The sequence below is a fragment of the Chanodichthys erythropterus genome, chromosome 14 (assembly GCF_024489055.1).
Source record: "Chanodichthys erythropterus isolate Z2021 chromosome 14, ASM2448905v1, whole genome shotgun sequence".
Taxonomy (NCBI): Eukaryota; Metazoa; Chordata; class Actinopteri; order Cypriniformes; family Xenocyprididae; genus Chanodichthys; species Chanodichthys erythropterus.
In genome coordinates, this window is record NC_090234.1 from 15,091,373 (window position 1) to 15,111,370 (window position 19,998).

Consider the following 19,998-nt stretch of genomic DNA (forward strand, 5'->3'; position numbering starts at 1 on the left):
TAATTCATTCATTTACAATGCTATAATATTTTTTTAAGCAGCAGGAGGGATTATTTTTTATAGAGTCAAATTAATTAAACAGTGGAAGGGTCACAATAAGCACTAAATCATCACAAATAAACAGTAATTTACTTGATAGAAACCTTAGTGAATCTAACCAAAACCTTTTCACCCTTAAATCAAAATAATAATAATAATAATAATAATAATAATAATAAATATATATTTTGCATAAATAACATGAAACCTATTTTTGGTCAGTTCATTTTTTTCATGACATTTAAGTTTGTTTGTTTTTTGTAATTTCCATTAGATCCTCTGCAATACAATTATTTAGTATTACAAAAACATTTAAATCAGTATAAATTAGAGCTGTCAAATTAATTGTCAATTAATTGCAATTAATCACATCTAATATATATATATATATATATATTTATTTATTAGGGCTGTGCATGTAACGTTAACATGATAATTAGGTTACTTAATTACGGTGAAAAATAATGCTTTAAAATAATTAACACATTTAATGCAGTTCCCCCGCCCCAGACCTACATATAAACACACACACACACACACACATATATATATATATATAAACTATTTTTGTTAGATGTGATTAATTGCGATTAATTGATTTGACAGCACTAGTATAAATGAAAGTCAGTACATAAAACAATACTATGATGTAGAAATAATTTGAATTATGAATAATATATCATATTTTTTCACATTATAGTAATGAGAATTAAATTGTTTTGCATTATAGTAATGAGAATTTGTGGGGGGGAAATGTGCTTTATTGTTATGAAAATAATTAATGGCTGACTGATAAGGGTTTTTTAATACTTTAATGCCAATACAGAGAGAGAGAGAGACTGGCTGATGCCTGTTTGCTGTAATACAATTTAATGATGACAAACGAGACAAAATGGCTGAAACATGCACTTATTTATTCTAAACTCAACAAAAACATGAATGGAAGGTCTTAAAATCTTAAAAATATCCTTTAAGCAAAATCTAATTTCTTTCTTTTAATCTCAGGGTAAAACATGATTCAGTTTTGTGACGTTTACTCTAGTAAGAATACTGCTGCCCAGTTGAAATCTGAAAGAAGAAGAAGAAGAAAACAACAACAAAAAAACGGACGAGTCACTCAAGAGAAACACTTGGGTTTGTCTATTGTTTCATTATTATTATTAGGCCGCGTCTCTTTCTCTCACACACACAGATGCAGGATCCTCCCCTCTGTACTGCCCCTCTCCCTGAGAGCAGCTATTGTGTCCCCCTCTAATAAATTAGGCTTTGTTGACCTGGCTTTTGTCATGTCTTAAGAGGTCCAGACAGCAAGCTGAACCCTGGGAAAGTGTGAGAAACCAGTACAAATTACCAAACCTTCCTCAGCTGCCTGGAGTCTGACAGCATTTCTGCCCTTCACACCCACAACACCCTAGCAACCGCATAGAAACACACCAGTGACCATTCTTCTCACCTAGCAACTACACAGCAACACACTAACAACCATTCAGAACCCCTTAGCAATCACATGACAGTGCCATGGTAACCACATAGCAACACACTAACAACCACAAATAACACCTTAGAAACCACATACAATAGAAATGCCCTGGCAACCACCCAGAACACCCTGGCAACTGCATAAAAACACATCAGTGACAACTTGTAAAACTTTTGTACCGACCGACTACACAGCAACACACTAACAACCATTAAAAGCACATTAGCTATTACATGACAACGCCCTGGCAACCACATGGCAACACACTAGCAACTGCATAGAAACACATCAGTGACCACTAGCAACACACTAACAACCACAAATAACACCTTAGAAACCACATACAGTAGCAATGCCCTGGCAACCACCCAAAACATCCTAGCAACTGCATAGAAACACACCAGTGAACACTCGTAACACCTTCGCACCTAGCGACTAGACAACAACAGACCAACATTCATTCAGAACACCTTAGCAATCACAGGACAACACCCTGGCAACCACACAGCAACAAACTAACAACCACAAAGAACACATAAGAAACCACATACAGTAGCAACGCCCTGGCAACCATCCTAAAAAAAACCCTAGCAATCACATGGCAACTACTCTTTAGCAACCTTAACAACCACATAACAAAGGCCTGGCACTCACATAGCAACACATGAGAAACCACAAAGAACACCTTAGAAACCACACACAGTAGCAACGCCCTGGTAACCACCCAGAACACCCTAGCAACCACATAGCAACACACCAACAACCAATCAGAACACTTTAGCAACCACGTGGCAACTGCACTTTAGAAACAACATGGCAAGTGGCAAATACCCAGAACACCCTGGCAATCACATAGCAACACAGAACTATTCAGAACACCTTAACAACCACATAACAAAGGCCTGGCAATCACATAGCAACACACTAACAACCACAAAGAACACACTGGAAACCACATAGAAATACACCAGTGACCACTTTTCTCACCTAGCAACACACTGACAACCATTCAGAACACCTTAGCAATCACATGACAGTGCCCTGGTAACCACATAGCAACACACTAACAACCACAAATAACACCTTAGAAACCACATACAGTAGCAACGCCCTGGCAACCACCCAGAACACCCTGGCAACTGCATAAAAACACATCAGTGACCACTTGTAAAACTTTTGTACCGACCGACTACACAGCAACACACTAACAACCATTAAAAGCACATTAGCTATTACATGACAACGCCCTGGCAACCACATGGGAACACACTAGCAACTGCATAGAAACACATCAGTGATCACTAGCAACACACTAACAACCACAAAGAACACCTTAGAAACCACATACAGTAGCAACGCCCTGGTAACCACATAGAACACCCTAACAACACACCAACAACCAATCAGAACACTTTAGCAACCACGTGGCAGCTGGACTTTAGAAACAACATGGCAACTACACTTTAGCAACTACATGGCAAGTGGCAAATACCCAGAACACCCTGGCAATCACATAGCAACACGGAACTATTCAGGACACCTTAACAACCACATAACAAAGGCCTGGCAGTCACATAGCAACACACTAACAACCACAAAGAACACACTGGAAACCACATAGCAACACCCTGACAACCACCCAGAAAATCCTATTTTCCACATAGCAAGACATCAATAAGCAGCACACCCTAGCAACATGCCAACAACCACAAAAAAAAAACACCTTAGATACCACATAGCAACACCCTGGTAACCACTTAGAATACCATAGCAACACAGTAAGAAGCACTCAGAACACCCTACTTGGAAACCACATGGCAACCACCCAGAATAATAACATCTTAGAATACCTTAGCAACTACCTAGAACACCCTAGCAACTACACAGCAACACATTAAAAACCACTCAGAACACCTTAGCAACCACATAGCAACACCCTGACAACCACCCAGAATGCTCCAGCATTATGATACTGAGTTTCACACATGCAAACACCAGGTCTATAATGTTCAAAACAGTTTCACAAGACTGGAGACACATGCAGGAAGCACAAACTGAACTCTGTGTGTGTGTGTGTGTGTGTGTGTGTGTGTGTGTGTGTGTGTGTGTGTGTGTGTGTGTGTGTGTGTGTGTGTGTGTGTGTGTGTGTGTGTGTGTGTGTGTGTGTGTGTGTGTGTGTGTGTGTTTGTGTGTCTTCAGTTGGACTTTGCTCTGACAGTTACTTGCAAAATGATTCACAGTGACTAAACCACACAAGATAAGAATTGTATTTCCCATCAGCACAAAGGAACTGTAATATATTTAGTCTTTTTCATGAGTTCACAATAGATTCATAATAAAACAGCAGGAAATGCCTTCTCCTTGAGAAACAATCTGATAAATCTTAAATCTGTGTTGATGTGTTTGATGCTGTTGTGTGTGTATTGATATTTTGATCTCTGACTCTGTAAAGCACAGTGGTCAACTTGTGCTATAGAAACAAATGTTGTTGATGTTGACTTATTTGTAGTCTGAACAGCAAAACTTGGAAACGTTTCACACACATCATATGTAGGAATGTGTAAACATACAATATCCATTGTCCATATCCATGTCTGATGCTTGAGTTCTGCATCTCATTTGTCTGAACAAATGGATCTGATTTCATTACTCACAAAATGACAGTGACAAGAGTCTGTCCTAAAGATTGGATTTGAGATTTGTGTGCAGTTTGAAGCCTCATGATAGTCATTAATGTTTCATTTATTCACAACAAGTGCAATAAAACTCAGACTTTGTGTCTTTCTAAGCGTCTACCATAGTTCCTTGCTCAATCTTGCATCTTGCTGAGGTTTGGTGTTGTTGACGTGACTGCAAGTCATTACTAATTCACCCAACATAAACTTAAAACCCTAGAAATATGTGCAAGGTGAGTGCTTTCAGTTCCTGCCAAGAACAGAGCGTTTTATCTGTGGGAATCTGTGCAAAGAGGCGTATCGCTCACTCCTGCTGAACTCTCTTTCCCTGTGCTGAGAACTGTGAAAAAACTGACCAAGACACAATGACACTTCCATTTCCTGACCCAGACTGCACACACAAGTTTAACAGATATCTACATTCATATTATGAATCTAGAAATGCATTAAAACAAGAGGGAGGAAGAAACTGATTGCGTGTTTAATGAAAATGTGTCACAGGTCGGCTTTGCTTACCATACAATCATGCATAGTTAAGATAGCATTTAATATGTTAAAGAAGGAGAAAAATATCCTACTCATATCTTTACTTGTTGATGTCAAAGGTTGTGTCTCAAACCCTACAACATTTTTGCACAAAATTCATCTGTTGTCATTTGTTGCCTGTTGTCTCATTTCACGAGTAACAGCGTCCTCTAGTGGTCATCAGTGTCAGATGAGGACAGTGCACCAAAAAGATTGTAGTTTGCATGAATCTTAAGAAATGCATATTTATAGCTGCAGAACAGTTACCTATGCTGATGGAGAGTTGGATTAATTATTGCCAGTATTACTATTAAATCAATATTTTTGTTTTTAAATTAATTAAAAGAAGTCTAAAGACTCCTACAAACTATATTTTATGAGGATTTGTGTCATTTTCACCATTGAAACCACTTTGGAGATGTCAATGAAAAGCAGTAAAATGATTTGTAATTCTAATTTATTCATTTAAAAAAACAAACAAATATATATTTTATATTTAATATATATATATATATATATATATATATATATATATATATATATATATATATATATATATATATATATATATATATATATATATATATATATATATATATATTAAAATAAATATTTCCCCTCTATTTAAGAAAGCTTTAGGCTTAGCTTTTAGTTTTGAAAAGGGTTATTGTGTTCTTCTAAAGCAATTCTTAGTTTTTAACTGCTGTAACTTTGTGCCATACGATGAAAATTCACCAGAAATAGTGAATGCATGTTATTTCTGTAGCTAAACTTGAGTTATTGTGGCTTTTTGCTTTTTCTGTAATATGATTAAAAAATGCTGGGTTAAAAACAACCCAAGTTGGGTTGAAAATGGACAAACCCAGCGGTGGGTTTAAATGTTTGCCTAACATGTTGGGCAGTTTTATTTAACTCAACTATTGATTAAAAATGACTATATGTCTGGCTTAAAATGAACCCAAAACAGGTTGGAAATTAAAAATTAGACACATAATTACAAGAGGCAACAATAATAATCAAAAGGTGAACATTTAATAATAAGTTTTAATTATTATTCATTAAACTTGTTAATAAATGTACATTTCTTAAACATTGTAATAAATGCTAATTTCCAACATACTCTTGGTTCATTTTAAGCAAGCAATACAGTCATTTTTTAATAGTTGAGTTAAATAAAGCTACCCAGCAGGTTGGCAAACATTTAACCCAAGCGCTGAGTTAAAACACTCAGCCCAATTTTAACCCAACCTGGGTTGTTTTTAACCCAGAAGTGAACTAACAGCACAAAACATCTCAGAATTCATCAAATCCATTTATAATACTTATTAATGTTGGTGCTGTTGTTTTCTCAGCCAAACAATATCACTTCCAGGACGATGATGACTAGCAGGATGGAAAGTGACATTGAGGACACAGGAAAAACCTATTGATTATCAACCTCAAATTGTGTGCCACTGAATTACTGCACAGGTTTAAATACAAATCCTTATGCAGTATCAGTCATAACATGACCAAACGTGTGCAGAGGAAGCAGCTGGAGATACAGAGAGAAACTGACACTTTCAGGGTAGAATAATGACAGTGATCTATAAAAACCCCAGAGGGTAATTCATCTGCCCTCAATTAGCTGTCCCACTTCATCCTGATCTCTCTCTCATTACACATCCAGCACAGATTCATCTGCACACAAGCATCTGTTTGTTTGGAAGTGTAGGATCTTCTTTATTCAGCAACTGCTTGCCAATTCTTCAAGTTTGCACTCTAAAAAATGTTGGGTTGAAAATGGACAAACCCAGCAGTTGGGTTAAATGTTTGCCCAACCTGCTGGGCAGTTTTATTTAACTCAACTATTGTTTAAAAATGACTATATGTCTGGCTTAAAATGAACCCAAAATAGGTTGGAAATTAAAAATCAGACACATAATTACTAGAGGCAACAATAATAATCTAAAACACTCTAAAAATGCTGGGTTGTTTCAACCCAAATTTGGGTCAAATATGAACAAACCCAACCATTGGGTTAAAATTTAATTAAAAAAATTAACCCGATGGTTGGGTTGGTCCATAATGTGGACAATTTTGGGATAATTTTAAGCCAGACATACAGTAATTTTTAAACAATAGTTGAGTTAATTAAAACTGCCCAGCATGTTGATCAAGCATTTAACCCAACCGCTGGATTTGTCCATTTTCAACCCAGCTTGGGTTGTTTTTAACCCAGCATTTTTTTAGTGTTTTCTCTGAGGTTTCCATATGCTTGAAGTTAGCCTAAATTTCTAACTGCAGCATTTAATCAAAATGACTTCGTTTTTGTTTCTAGGTTTTAGATCAGCCAGCAAAAACAGAAAACATACTGAAACATTTGAAAAATCTTTATTCGCTTCAACAGTTGATTAATTTCTCTTTGAGAAATGGCTTTGAGAAATAAAGCCTTAATCAGTGTTTACACAATGTGATTCATTCATAACAATATAGATACAGACGACTGTTAGTGGCAAATCCAAATCATAAAAACAACAACATTTATAAAATATTGTGATTGGAAATCAGGAAATATCTAAAAACATATACAGTGCTAGCAGTGACAAACATGTATTTGTAACCTTTTCAACTGAGAATGAAAGAAAATAAACTGGTCCTACTTGCAAAAAAAAACAAATGACAAAAACTTGCCATTTTGTAAATCGCACGATAAAAACATGCAAATTTGGCACTTGTGACATTAACACGTGTTTGATTTGAGAGCTGCAGCAAGGCAAGATTTCACTGATTTATGACTAAAACATTCAGTCCGTTTCTCACACAAATCTATAAACTGACCTGGATTATAGTGCACAAAAATATATGGCATTTGTAGCCCTTTTCAAAGCTTGATAATAAAGAAACTAATCTCACCAATTTGACACAACGCAGCTCAGAGGAATCATTAGTAAAGCAAAAAGAGTCAATAACCATTTGAGTCGTGAGGGAGAAAGAAACATGTGCTTAATTTTCCTGCGTAATGAAGCCCCAGCAACTCTTTAATTGTTTATTTCACACATGGCATTCATATTTCCCCATCCAGTCCTCCATTCCACCCACAAGAAGAGAGATCATTTGACTTGTATTTTGCTCTGTGTGGACCGTAGCTGAGGAACCCTGAGGAACCAGTGAAGAGGAAGAGTTCACCATCTCCGTGAACGCCTGCCGCTTATTCTAACATCATCACCATCACAGCATTGAGCTCTAAGGCATCTCCTCAATTTCTTCAGCTTCTACTAAGCAGGTCTGATCGGTGGACGGGGATCTGGAGGGCGGGTGGTACTCAATCAGGTTGAGGATGGATGAACCCGGGCTGTTTCTTTGGTGAAGGAACCAAACCACTGCAGAAACGACCAGTATCAGAACCACACTGATGATGACCAGAGCTGAGAGAAGAGGACTGTTCTCTGGAGAGGACGAGAACGAAGAAGTGAAAACAAGATGATTTACTTCAGTCATGATTGTTAAAAAAACACATTTTGGTATGGAAGCTTGTTTCCGCCACTAAATAAAAAAGGTGATTGCGAGTTTATAACGCGTAATTCTGATTTGTTTTCCTCAGAATTGTGTTTATATCTCGCTATTCTGACATCTTTTCTCAGAATTGAGATATAAACTCACAATTGCAAGTTATAAAGTCCAATTCTGAGGGGAAAAAAAGATTGAAGTTGTTCTCAGAATTGCGAGTTTATATCTTTATAACTCACAATTGATTGATATAAAGTCAGAATTGCAACTCAGTTCTAAGAAAAAAGACACATTTGTGAGATTAAAAAGTCTCAATTACCTTTTTTATTTTTTATTCAGTGGTGGAAATAAGCTTCCATATATTAGACGTTGTCTCTTTGAAAAAAAAAAAAAAATTAGAAGAAATGAGGAAAACTCCTTAATTTATGTGTACAGGTATAATAGTAAGATCACATTCACATGTTCACAAGAAAAAAACAAAACTAAGATACTTACTGGGTGGGGGTGTCCAGAGTGCCTCTGAAAAACATCAGGAATTACACAAAACATTTTTTATGAACATTGATAGTTAAAAATAGATGAAACATACCTAAATTTCACTTGCCATAACTTTGGAAAACATAAGCATGCATAAATGTTGTATGTTTTTTGCACAACTGTACCACTTCATGTTTACTTTAGCAAAATTATAATACATTATTCATCACACCTGAAACCAATGCAAGGCCCAATTACTCAAAATTAAATCATTAAAGGGTTAGTTCAAACAAAAATTAAAATTCTGTCATTTATTACTCACCCTCATGCCGTTCCACACCCGTAAGACCTTTGTTCATCTTCAGAACACAAATTTTTGATTGATATTTTTGAAAGATATTTTTGTTGAAATCCGATGGCTCAGTGAGGCCTGAGCAATGACATTTCCTCTCTCAAGATCCATTAATGTACTAAAAACATATTTAAATCAGTTCATGTGAGTACAGTGGTTCAATATTAATATTATAAAGCGATGAGAATATTTTTGGTGCGGCAAAAAAACAAAATAACGACTTATTTAGTGATGGCTGATTTCAAAACACTGCTTCAGGACGCTTTGAAGCATAATGAATCAGCGTGACAAATCAGCGGTTCAGAGCGCCAAAGTCACATGACTGCAGCAGTTTGACGGTTTGACACGTGATCCGAATCATGATTAGACATGCTCATTCATAACGCTCCGAAGCTTCCTGAATCAGTGTTTTGAAATCGGCCATCACTAAATAAGTCGTTATTTTGTTTTTTTGGCGCACAAAAAATATTCTCGTGGCTTTATAATATTAATATTGAACCACTGTACACACATGAACTGATTTAAATATGTTTTTAGTACCTTTATGGATCTTGAGAGAGGAAGTGTCCATTGATCCCTGATTTGTGTTCTGAAGGTGAACAAAGGTCTTATGGGTGTGGAACGGCATGAGGGCGAGTAATAAATGACAGAATTTTCATTTTTGGGTGAACTAACCCTTTAAATAAATATTTGGATATTTAAGAACTAAAATGTCCAAAGACATGAGTTTGAAGCATATATTATATATATATATATATACAAATGTTGTCCTAAAACCTTCTTCTTAGGACAGCTTAGGTTTTTATATATATTTATATATATATATATAAACCTAAGCTGTCCTAAGAAGAAGGTTTTAGGACAACATTTGTTGAAAGGTTTTGATCCACTTCAAATGTTGACTACTGTATATCCTGAACTGAGTTCAGCTGAATGATGGCACTGTTGTCTTTTTTAGAGCTGCTTTTGCATCATTTATCATCATTTTCCTGTTATCACTGTAGAGATGCTTTGAAACAATCTGTATTGTATAAATCGCTACGGAAATAAAGGTGACATATCAAATTTGAGCTTTTGTGTCCCTACTTCTCAGACATTTTCAGACATTTCTGAAAAGATTTATAGCATGTCCCCATTAGCCACTGAATTAGTCACAGAATTGTGAACTTACTCGTCTGACACACTACTCCGTTCTCAGGTTCATCCGCGCAGCTGATGTTTTCCCACCTCCCCGTGTTGGAGTGAAGAGCGACACACGTGTCCATGAGAGGCAGATCGGTGTCATCGTAGCCGCCGTCCTCCCAGTTATTATAGCGTAACACGCTGTTATCGTCATGCCACTTGAAGACGTCTTCTGCAGGGGACATTGAGAGACACAATGAGAAATTAATGCTTGAAACGAGACATATTTCATATAATTATTCTCAGTGAAAATAAATCCAAACGGATGAAGGTCAAAATTACAGTTTCAAAGAGCTTTAAACGATACCAGACGAGGAATAAGAGTCTTATCTAGAGAAACCATTGGTCCTTTTTAAAAAAAAAAAATGTAAATGTATATGCTTTATATAAACAAATAAATATTTCACAAGGTCACATAATTTAGTATAATGAATGTAAACACATAAGCTCAGGACTCTGACAGCTCAATAATGAAGTTAGTAATAAATTAAAAGAAATAAAGTTGGTTTTGGAGTGGTAATGATGCAAGCAGCTGTGTGTTATGACTGACAGGATTACAACCTCCTAAAACTTCATTTAAAACTCAATGTCTGTGTAATTTCTTATGTTTTTAACTGTCAATAATAGATGGAAATTATAATTCATTCACATATTTTTGCTGGAAAACAATGACATAGTAGTTTGTTTATCATTTTCAACCCAATTGCAATTCATTCTTTCACTTCAAACCTCATCTAGACGACATTATCTTGACATAAAGTCAGATGTTTAGGTTTGACACTCATGCAAACACCTGATGAAAGAAACAGATGAACAGATGATCAAAGTTCACATTGTCCTCTGGATTATTGTTTAATAACTAAGTGAAGTCTTTCATCATGAAGCCTAAATAGCCTCATGCACACATGTGGCGTCTGGAATGTGTTTCTATAGTTTTGACTTGAAAGCATCTGGACTCTGGGTGTGGGTGATGTATTCTTTGAATCCGCAACCCCTCGATCAGACCCTAAAATAACAGGATTTCCTTGTGTTGTGACGACACGTGTGAAAAGTGCACTAGAGGAAGACAGCTCGAAAAGTTAATTTGTTTACACGTACATTATGTATGGGCTAGCAATAACCCGAAGAGACTGAGCAACTTTAAAGGGTTGTCATCATGCCATTCAAACCCATTTTAAACCCATTTTTGGTGTCAGCGATGTAAAACCTGGCACAGCGGTCAGAACAAGCGCAAAATAACAGCTTGAATATTCTGCCTAAAATCTCATTTTGTGTTTCATGAAAGAAACGATGTGCAACTGGTGCCAAAATGCTTAATGAAACATGTAAAACAAAGTAGCTACTCATAATTCAAAGTTATACAAACTGTCATGAACACCAGGCGTATAATCCTCTAGAACTAAACAGACTGGTTAAGATTTTTCAAAGCACTCCTTTAATGGTTGAAACTAAAAGCACTGACTAGGCAACAGTCTGGTAAACAACTTTTCCGAGGCCCCGGGATTGAACAGATTAGTGAAGTTCAGCTGCATTCCAGCGCAGAGAAGCTGGACCACGTCCAATAACATGCTTAAGCATATACTGCATACATTTTTAGAACGTATAACTTAAGAATAAAGTAGAACCCGCACATTGAATCAAACAGTAAAAAAGATTTAATGAAGAAATAAATAAGATTTATATAGTGAAGAACAAAAATTTGCAAAAAGTGCACAACAAAAAGCGATAATTTACAACTATCATTTGATTTTAAAAAATTCTATAAATTACAATTTATAATTACACACTGAAACTGTACTTTTTAGGTGGAAAAAATACTTTAAAACATGAAATTGTATTGGATTACCTCTATAATCTTAGTGAAACAGGATATTCAGTGAGGAAAAAGTATGAAAGGTGGGAATTGATTTTATTCATGAAATTGATTGGCTCCTGAAAAGTAAGTGTGTTAAGGCCTGTTCACACCAAGAACGATAACTATAATGATAACGAAAAAGATATAGTTCTAAAAATCGTTACATTTGAAAATTACATTTAGAACGATTTTTTGCAGCTGATGACTGATAAAAACATTGATGGCCAATCAGAATCCATCCTGCTTTAAAGAGCTCTACCATTTAAAGTGACAGACAACAAAACTGCAGTGCGCTCATAATAAACAGAACTGTATCGTCTGCCGGTCTGGTATTGATAATTATCACAATAAATGTCAAATCTTTATTTCTATCAAGGCAGAGGGAAAGTTGTAGAAACCAGACAGTTAATTGTGTTTTTATCATCAGAATTAGGGATGTACCCAAATCAAAATTCTGGGCCAAACTGAAACCAAAAATTCTTTGCTGAAAACCAAAACAGAAAATGCTTTTTTTTTTTTTTTTAATTAGCTTTTTTTGTATAATTGTATTAATATTAGACTTTTTCATTAAATTCAATCATTTTAATGATACAGAATTTAAAAAATACAAACCAATAAAATAAAATAACCAAACTTTTATTGAAAGTAATAAACTAAAATTAAATAAACAAACAAACAAAAAATATTAATATTAAATATCAATATATTATTCTTTATTCAGTTCTATGCAACATAACTATTTTTGGGCATTTTTCACTTTCGGACAAAACCTGAAAAAGACATTTTTTAGTTTTTTACTTCATTTATGTTCATTCACAAAAATAGTAACATCTATAAAAATTACATTCAAATTTGGTCTTCCACAGTATTTGGATCATTAACCACAGGTAAAATTACTCATTGCACCTCACTACTATGGTAAAAGATAGCTATATCGTTTCTATGTTATTAGTTATGAAAAACAATAGCCTAGAGACATTTAATACAATACAAATGCACAAAAACTGCTAAAGCTTAAAGGGTTAGTTCATCCAAAAATTCTGTCATTAATTACTCTCCCTCATGTCATTCCACACCCGTAAGACCTTCGTTCATATTCAGAACACAAATGAAGATATTTTTGATAAAATCCAATGGCTCAGTGAGGTCTCCATTGCCAGCAAGATAATTAACACTTTCAGATGCTCAGAAAGCTACTAAAGATGTATTTAAAACAGTTCATGTGACTACAGTGGTTCAACCTTAATATTATGAAGAGATGAGAATACTTTTTGTGCACCAAAAAAAACAAAATAATGACTTTATTCAACAATATCTAGTGATGGGCGATTTCAAAACACTGCTTCATGAATCTTTACAAACTGCCAAAATCACGCCCTCCAGTGGTGAACCACTGAAATTTCCAAACATTTATGACTTCACTGAAATCACATGACTTTGGCAGTTTGAGACATGCTCTGAACCACTGATTTGAAACAAAAGATTCATGAAGCAGTGTTTTGAAATCGCCCATGACTAGATATTGTTGAATAAAGTCGTTATTTCGTTTTTTTGGTGCACAAAAAGTATTCTCGTCACTTCATAACATTAAGGTTGAACCACTGTAGTCACATGACCTGTTTTAAATACGTCTTTAGTAGCTTTCTGGGCATTGAAAGTGTTAATTATCTTGCTGGCAATGGAGGTCTCACTGAGCCATCGGATTTTATCAAAAATATCTTAATTTGTGTTCCGAAGATGAACGAAGGTCTTACGGGTGTGGAACGGCATGAGGGTGAGTAATTAATGACAGAATTTTCAATTTTGGGTGAACTAACCCTTTAATACCAAATACTGTAATTATATTCCATTAGTTCTTTTAATAAATTTAAGGTCTACATTATTAATATAGTAAAATACGAAGATCCCACATTTCTGCCACAATAACATGGTTAAAGCTTGTGTTACTAGAGGAAATTCATAGTAAATGTTGGTGATTTGTGGATTGAATAACCAACATTTCTCCTGTTTTCCAGTAGGAGTTGTTGATAATGGGATTAGGAATGCAAATATTGTCCATTCTGATGTTTAAAGACCTATATCACTAGGTTGAGACACAGGGATGTTTATGGATGAAAATTAAACTTACCGTCGCTGTCATAGTACATTCCAAGCCAAACGTTCATTTTGCCTTTCCACACAAAAGGGCTGTACTTAACGATGAAGTCATTCTCCTCAGCACTTTTGACTGTCAAGAGTTCTAAAATTGAAATGGGAAGGTTAAACTGTACCGTATAGTTTATAAAAACAATACACAAGTTTAGATATCGCAAAATGTAAAAAAGCAATTACCATATCCTTTGCACATCTCTTTTGCATTTTCAAAAGTGTAGCTTTTGGCAACGTCCTCCTCTCCATGGACAAAGTGATAGCAGTTGAGGCCGAAAGTCAACCATGTCCGTCCATCTGCAGGGCAGTCTGTACAGACAGGACAGTTTTTAGTTAACATTTCAAACCTAACCAGGTTTGTACACAAGGTAACAAGTGATAAAAGCTATCTCTTCCATGCTTGAAGTTTTGTTTTAATCTGAACTACACACCGAACATCAAATATGTCATGGACTAGTGTAACAGAGCTTAGCACCGTTGTCGCGTCGCATCGTGCCGCAACAGCTAGAAGCTGTCTAAACTGAACACGACAAACCGACCGTTGCAAAGCACTTGGACTATGTCAGTAATTGAATGGGGAATCTGTTCACTGTCAAGGAATTTGTTGTGTCGCGTCGCATCCAGTGTAGACAATATCACTGATTATAATGGTTTCTATTGTCTTTTGTCACGTTGCATCGGGCCGCTCACGTCCGGTGTAGACACGGTGTAAGAGCTGTGCGAGTATAGCCGGAGGGGTTACATTGGTGCCGTGACCCGGGTGGGAGTGAGGTTTAGTGGGTGAGCATAACAGAAGCCAGCTAGTAAGAATTGTGCAAGTAAACCTCACTCCCTTGGCCTCAAAAGGTGTGCTAATGACTGACATTACAGGCTATGGTCTTTAACGCACCCACCTCCCATGCCAGAAACACAGGTTAGAATCCAGCTCGGAAAGACGCGAGTAGAACCGGGGGTGTTACATTGGTGTCGTGACCTGGATGCAAATGAGGTTTAAGGGGGTGAGTGTAACGGAGGCCAACTAGCAACTGACATTAGAGGCTGTGGTCTTTAGGGTCCTTGTTAGCATGCCCGCCTCCCATGCCAGAAACGCAGATTCAAATCCCGCTCGGAACAGTGCAAGTAGAACCAGAGGAGTTACATCAGTGCTGTGAACCAGATGGAAGTGAGGTTTAGTGGGGTTAGTGTAACGGAGGCCAGCTAGTAAGAGTTGTGTGAGTAAACCTCACTCCCTTGGCCTCAAAAGATGTGCTAACGACTGACATTAGAGGCTATGGTCTTTAACGTCCTTGTTAAGGCGCCAAATTCCCATGCCAGAAACACAGGTTAGAATCCAGCTCGTAAAGACGCGAGTAGAACCAGAGGGGTTACATTGGTGCCGTGACCTGGATGCGAGTGAGGTTTAGGGGGGTGGGTGTAATGGAGGCCATCTAGTAAGAGCTGTGTGAGTAAACCTCACTCCCTTGGCCTCGAAAGGTGCAATAGTAACTGACGGTCTTTAGCATCCTAGTTAGCACACCTGCCTCCCATGCTGAAAAAAACAGCAGTTTGAATCCTGCTTGGTGCAATACGAGCAGATCTGGAGGGGTTACATTAGTGCCATGACCCAGATGAGAGTGAGCTTTAGTGGGGTGAGTGTAACGGAGGCCAACTAGCGACTGATATTAGAGGCTGTGGTCTTTAAGGTCCTTGTTAACATGTCCGCCTCCCATGCCAGAAACGCTGATACAAATCCCACTCGGAACAGTGCAAGTAGAACCAGAGGAGTTACATCGGTGCCGTGACCCAGATGGGAGTGAGGTTTAGTGGGAAGAGTGTAACGGAGGCCAGCTAGTAAGAGTTGTGTGAGTAAACCTCACTCCCTTGGCCTCAAGAGGTGTGCTAACGACTGACATTAGAGGCTATGGTCTTTAACGTCCTTGTTAACGCGCTCACCTCCCATGTAAGAGCTGTGCGAATAAACCTTGGCCTTGAGAGGCACACTAGTAACTGACGGTCTCTAGCAGCCTTGTTAGCACACGCCGCCTCCCATGCAAAGAAACATGGCATTTGAATCCTGCTCGGAGCAGTGCAAGTAGAACTGGAGAGGTTTCATTGGTGCCGTGACCCGGATCCAAATGAGGTTTAGGGGGTGAGCATAACAGAGGCCAGCTAGTAAGAGTTGTGCAAGTAAACCTCACTCCTTTGGCCTCAAAAGATGTGCTAATGACTGACATTAGAGGCTATGGTCTTTAATGTCCTTGTTAATGCACCCACCTCCCATGCCAGAAACACAGGTTAGAATCCAGCTCGGAAAGACGTGAGTAGAACCGGGGGTGTTACATTGGCGCCGTGACCTGGATGCGAGTGAGGTTTAGGGGTGGGAACGTAATGGAGGCCAGCTAGTAAGAGCTGTGTGAGCAAACATCACTCCTTGGCCTCGAGAGGCGCACTAGTAACTGATGGTCTTTAGCATCCTTGTTAGCGCACCTGCCTCCCATGCCAAAAACGGCAGTTTGGATCCTGCTTGGTGCAGTGCGAGTAGAACCGGAGGGGTTACATTGGTGCCGTGACCCGTATGCAAATGAGGTTTAGGGGGGTGAGTGTAGTGTTGTCAAAAGTACCGACTTCGGTACCTAGTCGGTACTGAAATTTTAAAAACGTGACGCTTTGAGTCCTGTTGAGTGAATTCGTAAACATCTCTGATTGGCCGTTGTTTTCACGGCTCATCGGATATGTCTGTGATAGGCTTCAATGATCAACGCTGTAAAAACGTTGTAAATAGTCATCAATTAATCTCTTCACTAAGCGCTTACACAGATACACACGGGAGCGTTTGAAAGCAGGCGTCTATCGCGGATCGGTCCACTGATAGACGCCTGCTTTCAATCGCCTGCGCTCTCACTTTCAAAATGCTTTCAAATTCAAACACTTCCGTGTGCTTTCAAATGCTCCCACGCGCTGAACATTGTAGCCAATCACAGACATATCCGATGAGCGCGTCAACACAATGGCCAATCAGAGATGTTTATGAATCTGCTCAACAGCGCTCAAAGCGTCACGTTTTCAAAATTTCAGTACCGATAGGTACCGAAGTCGGTACTTTTGACAACACTAGGTGAGTGTAACGGAGGCCAGCTAGTAAGAGCCGTATGGTAAACCTCACTCCTTGGCCTCGAGAGGCGCACTAGTAACTGACGATCTTTAGCATCCTTGTTAGCGCACCTGCCTCCCATGCCAAAAACAGCAGTTTGGATCCTGCTTGGTGCAGTGCGAGTAGAACCGTAGGGGTTACATTAGCGCTGTGACCCAGATGAGAGTGAGGTTTGGGGGGTGAGTGTAATGGAGGCCAGCTAGTAAGAGCTGTGGAAGTAAACCTTACTCCCTTGGCCTCGAGAGGTGCATAGCGACTGCTGGAAATGCCAGTTTGAATCCTGCTTGGAGTGGTGTGAGTAGAACTGGAGGGGGTCACACTGGCTGTGATTGTGTAGCGTCATGTAGCATTTGATTTCAACAAGGACAGGTTTTTTTATTTTTTCATAGAACACTTAAGACATTTTTAACTTGAACAACAGTTCATAGTGACATCTGTCGAACTCAAAAAAATATTATACAAGTATTACAAAAGTTACAATATCTTAGCAGTAGTTCACATGACTTTATGAACTTTATTTTAAAATGTTCTGAAAAAAAAAAAAAAAAAAAAAAACAGCTGTTGAAGTTCTCAAATCATAAATAGCACCAGATAATAAATACATCAAAAACATTTGTTTTCTTACCCCATTGGCAGATATTTTTTCTTGTTAGAATACATTTTTCAGAAAACAAGACTTAATATCTAAATAATTTTCTCCAGTAAATGTATCCTGATTTAAGAATGTTTAGATGTTTGAACTGTAAAACAAAACACTTGATTTTTGCAGTGCAAGAACCAGTGATGTTTTGATCATGTCGTTAACCTCCTACTATAGATATCATATGATTTTAGAACACTATAACACTATATGCATTTCGATTACTTTAAAATAAAGACTAAATTAAATTTCAATGACTTTCATATGCATGAAATAGTCTCAGGAAAATCAAAATTCGCCAATTCCAGAAAGTTCCGTCACTGTCACCAAAAACTGAAACAACGTGACAGAAAACTTCAGAAAGCTCATTAGGGAATTCACGCGACAATTAATTATGGTTCTACATTATAGATAAATATCAGGCCTACTAATTAATGTTATTCTTAACAAAAAGTATACGTGAAGCTTCCTCATTTAGAGCCTAACTATTTTTTTCCAGTCTTACTAAGTTAGTAGTCAAAGCTCGTGACACTGTGATTCGGAGCTACTGACACTGACATGAAGACAAGTTTGACATATAATTCAATATAAATAATGTAAGAAACTCAGTTTCTTGTGCAGATCTCAGATGAACTCTGAAGTTCACGGCTGTTGTTCGCATCGCCATTAAAGCCAAGTGTACAGTCACGAGCTCTGCGTAAAACACTTAACAAACCAAACACTAATGCAAACTACTCACCGAGAGCGTCCTCTCCTCGCGCGTAACGACACGTAAGAATAAGAAGAACGGTGTAAAACAATGTAAAAGGACGATTGCTGGACTCCATGTTTTCAACACAGCGCAGATATCATGGCTGAGGCTGAGACTGAGCGCGTCACATACACACAAACACGCGCACGCTCGCGCGCACACTGTGTCAACATGAAAGTTTTATTTTCATTACTACAATCAATTTTACAACATTGCCAAAGCAAATAAACCACTTAAAGTACAGAAATATGCAATATAGACGATAAATAAGAAGTAAATGAATTTAAATAAATAAATAAATAAGCAAGCAAGCATGATCCCCCTTATATAGTACTTGAAATGACTGAGTCAAAACAACAACAACAACAAAAACCTTAAACCAGCCTAAACTGTTGTGCTTGTGTTATGTTGGTTTAAGATGATCTCCCAAGCTGGTCTTCAGCTGCTCTAGCTGGTCTCCCATCCAAAACCTCCTATAAAACCAGCAAACAAACCAGTCTGACCAGCAAAACAACTTGGTTAGTTCAGGGTTATGCAGTGTTTCTAGTTTGCATTGCTATGTCCACATATAATCTGAGACTTTTGTGCATTATCAAGTTTATTTCTGTGCATTAAAGCACAGAGAGATGACCGATGACCTTTCAGATATTATTTTGGCACTGTTAACTAGAATAAAGACCCTCATCAAATCCCACAGGAATGTGTAGACGTGACTACAACAATAAACGGATCCCATCGTTAAACTCAAAAGGGATAAAACAACCCGCTTGACTTAAAGGGATAGTTCACCCCAATATGAAAATTATGTCATCTTTTATTCACCCTCAACTCAAGAAGTTCCAAACCTGTATGAATTTCTTTGTTCTGCTGAACACAAAGAAAGATATTTGGAAGAATGGTCAGTAAGTCAATGAGGGGCGAGATCTGTTTGGCCTACAAGTGAAAATGGTTTCCAAATGTTTCCCATTTTGAATTAAATGTTTAAAGATGCCTCTTTTCACAAGATGTAATATAAGTCTCTGGTGTCTCCAGAATGTGTGTGTGAAGTTTCAGCTCAAAATCCCCCACAGATCATTTATTATAGCTTGTCAAATTTGCCCCTATTTGGGTGTGAGCAAAAACACGCCGTTTTTGTGTGTGTCTCTTTAAATGCAAATGAGCTGCTGCTCCAGAAGAGGGCGGAGCTTTAACAGCTCAACAACAACAAAGCTGGAGAATCTCATGCAGACAAAATGAGGATTGTCAGTAACGGTGT

General features: G+C 37.6%; 1 protein-coding gene across 1 annotated transcript; it reads right to left on the minus strand.

Moving 5' to 3' along the window:
- Window positions 1–7,075: 7,075 nt before the first annotated feature.
- On the minus strand, window positions 7,076–18,871 carry cd302 (CD302 molecule). Its single transcript, XM_067409586.1, has 6 exons — window positions 18,732–18,871; window positions 14,406–14,531; window positions 14,203–14,313; window positions 10,209–10,391; window positions 8,704–8,727; window positions 7,076–8,147 (listed from the first exon to the last, which is right to left on the minus strand). Exons 1-6 carry the CDS (start codon window positions 18,817–18,819, stop codon window positions 7,945–7,947), a joined length of 735 nt encoding a protein of 244 aa, XP_067265687.1. The 5' UTR covers window positions 18,820–18,871; the 3' UTR covers window positions 7,076–7,944.
- Window positions 18,872–19,998: the final 1,127 nt, after the last annotated feature.

Excerpts from the sequence above, each read along its gene's own strand:
- cd302 (XM_067409586.1), bottom strand. The coding sequence starts at position 18,819 with ATGGAGTCCAGCAATCGTCCTTTTACATTGTTTTACACCGTTCTTCTT. Across the intron at positions 14,314-14,405 it reads AGAGATGTGCAAAGGATATG|AACTCTTGACAGTCAAAAGT; the intron begins GTAATTGCTTTT and ends TTTCAATTTTAG. Across the intron at positions 10,392-14,202 it reads AATGTACTATGACAGCGACG|AAGACGTCTTCAAGTGGCAT; the intron begins GTAAGTTTAATT and ends TGTCCCCTGCAG.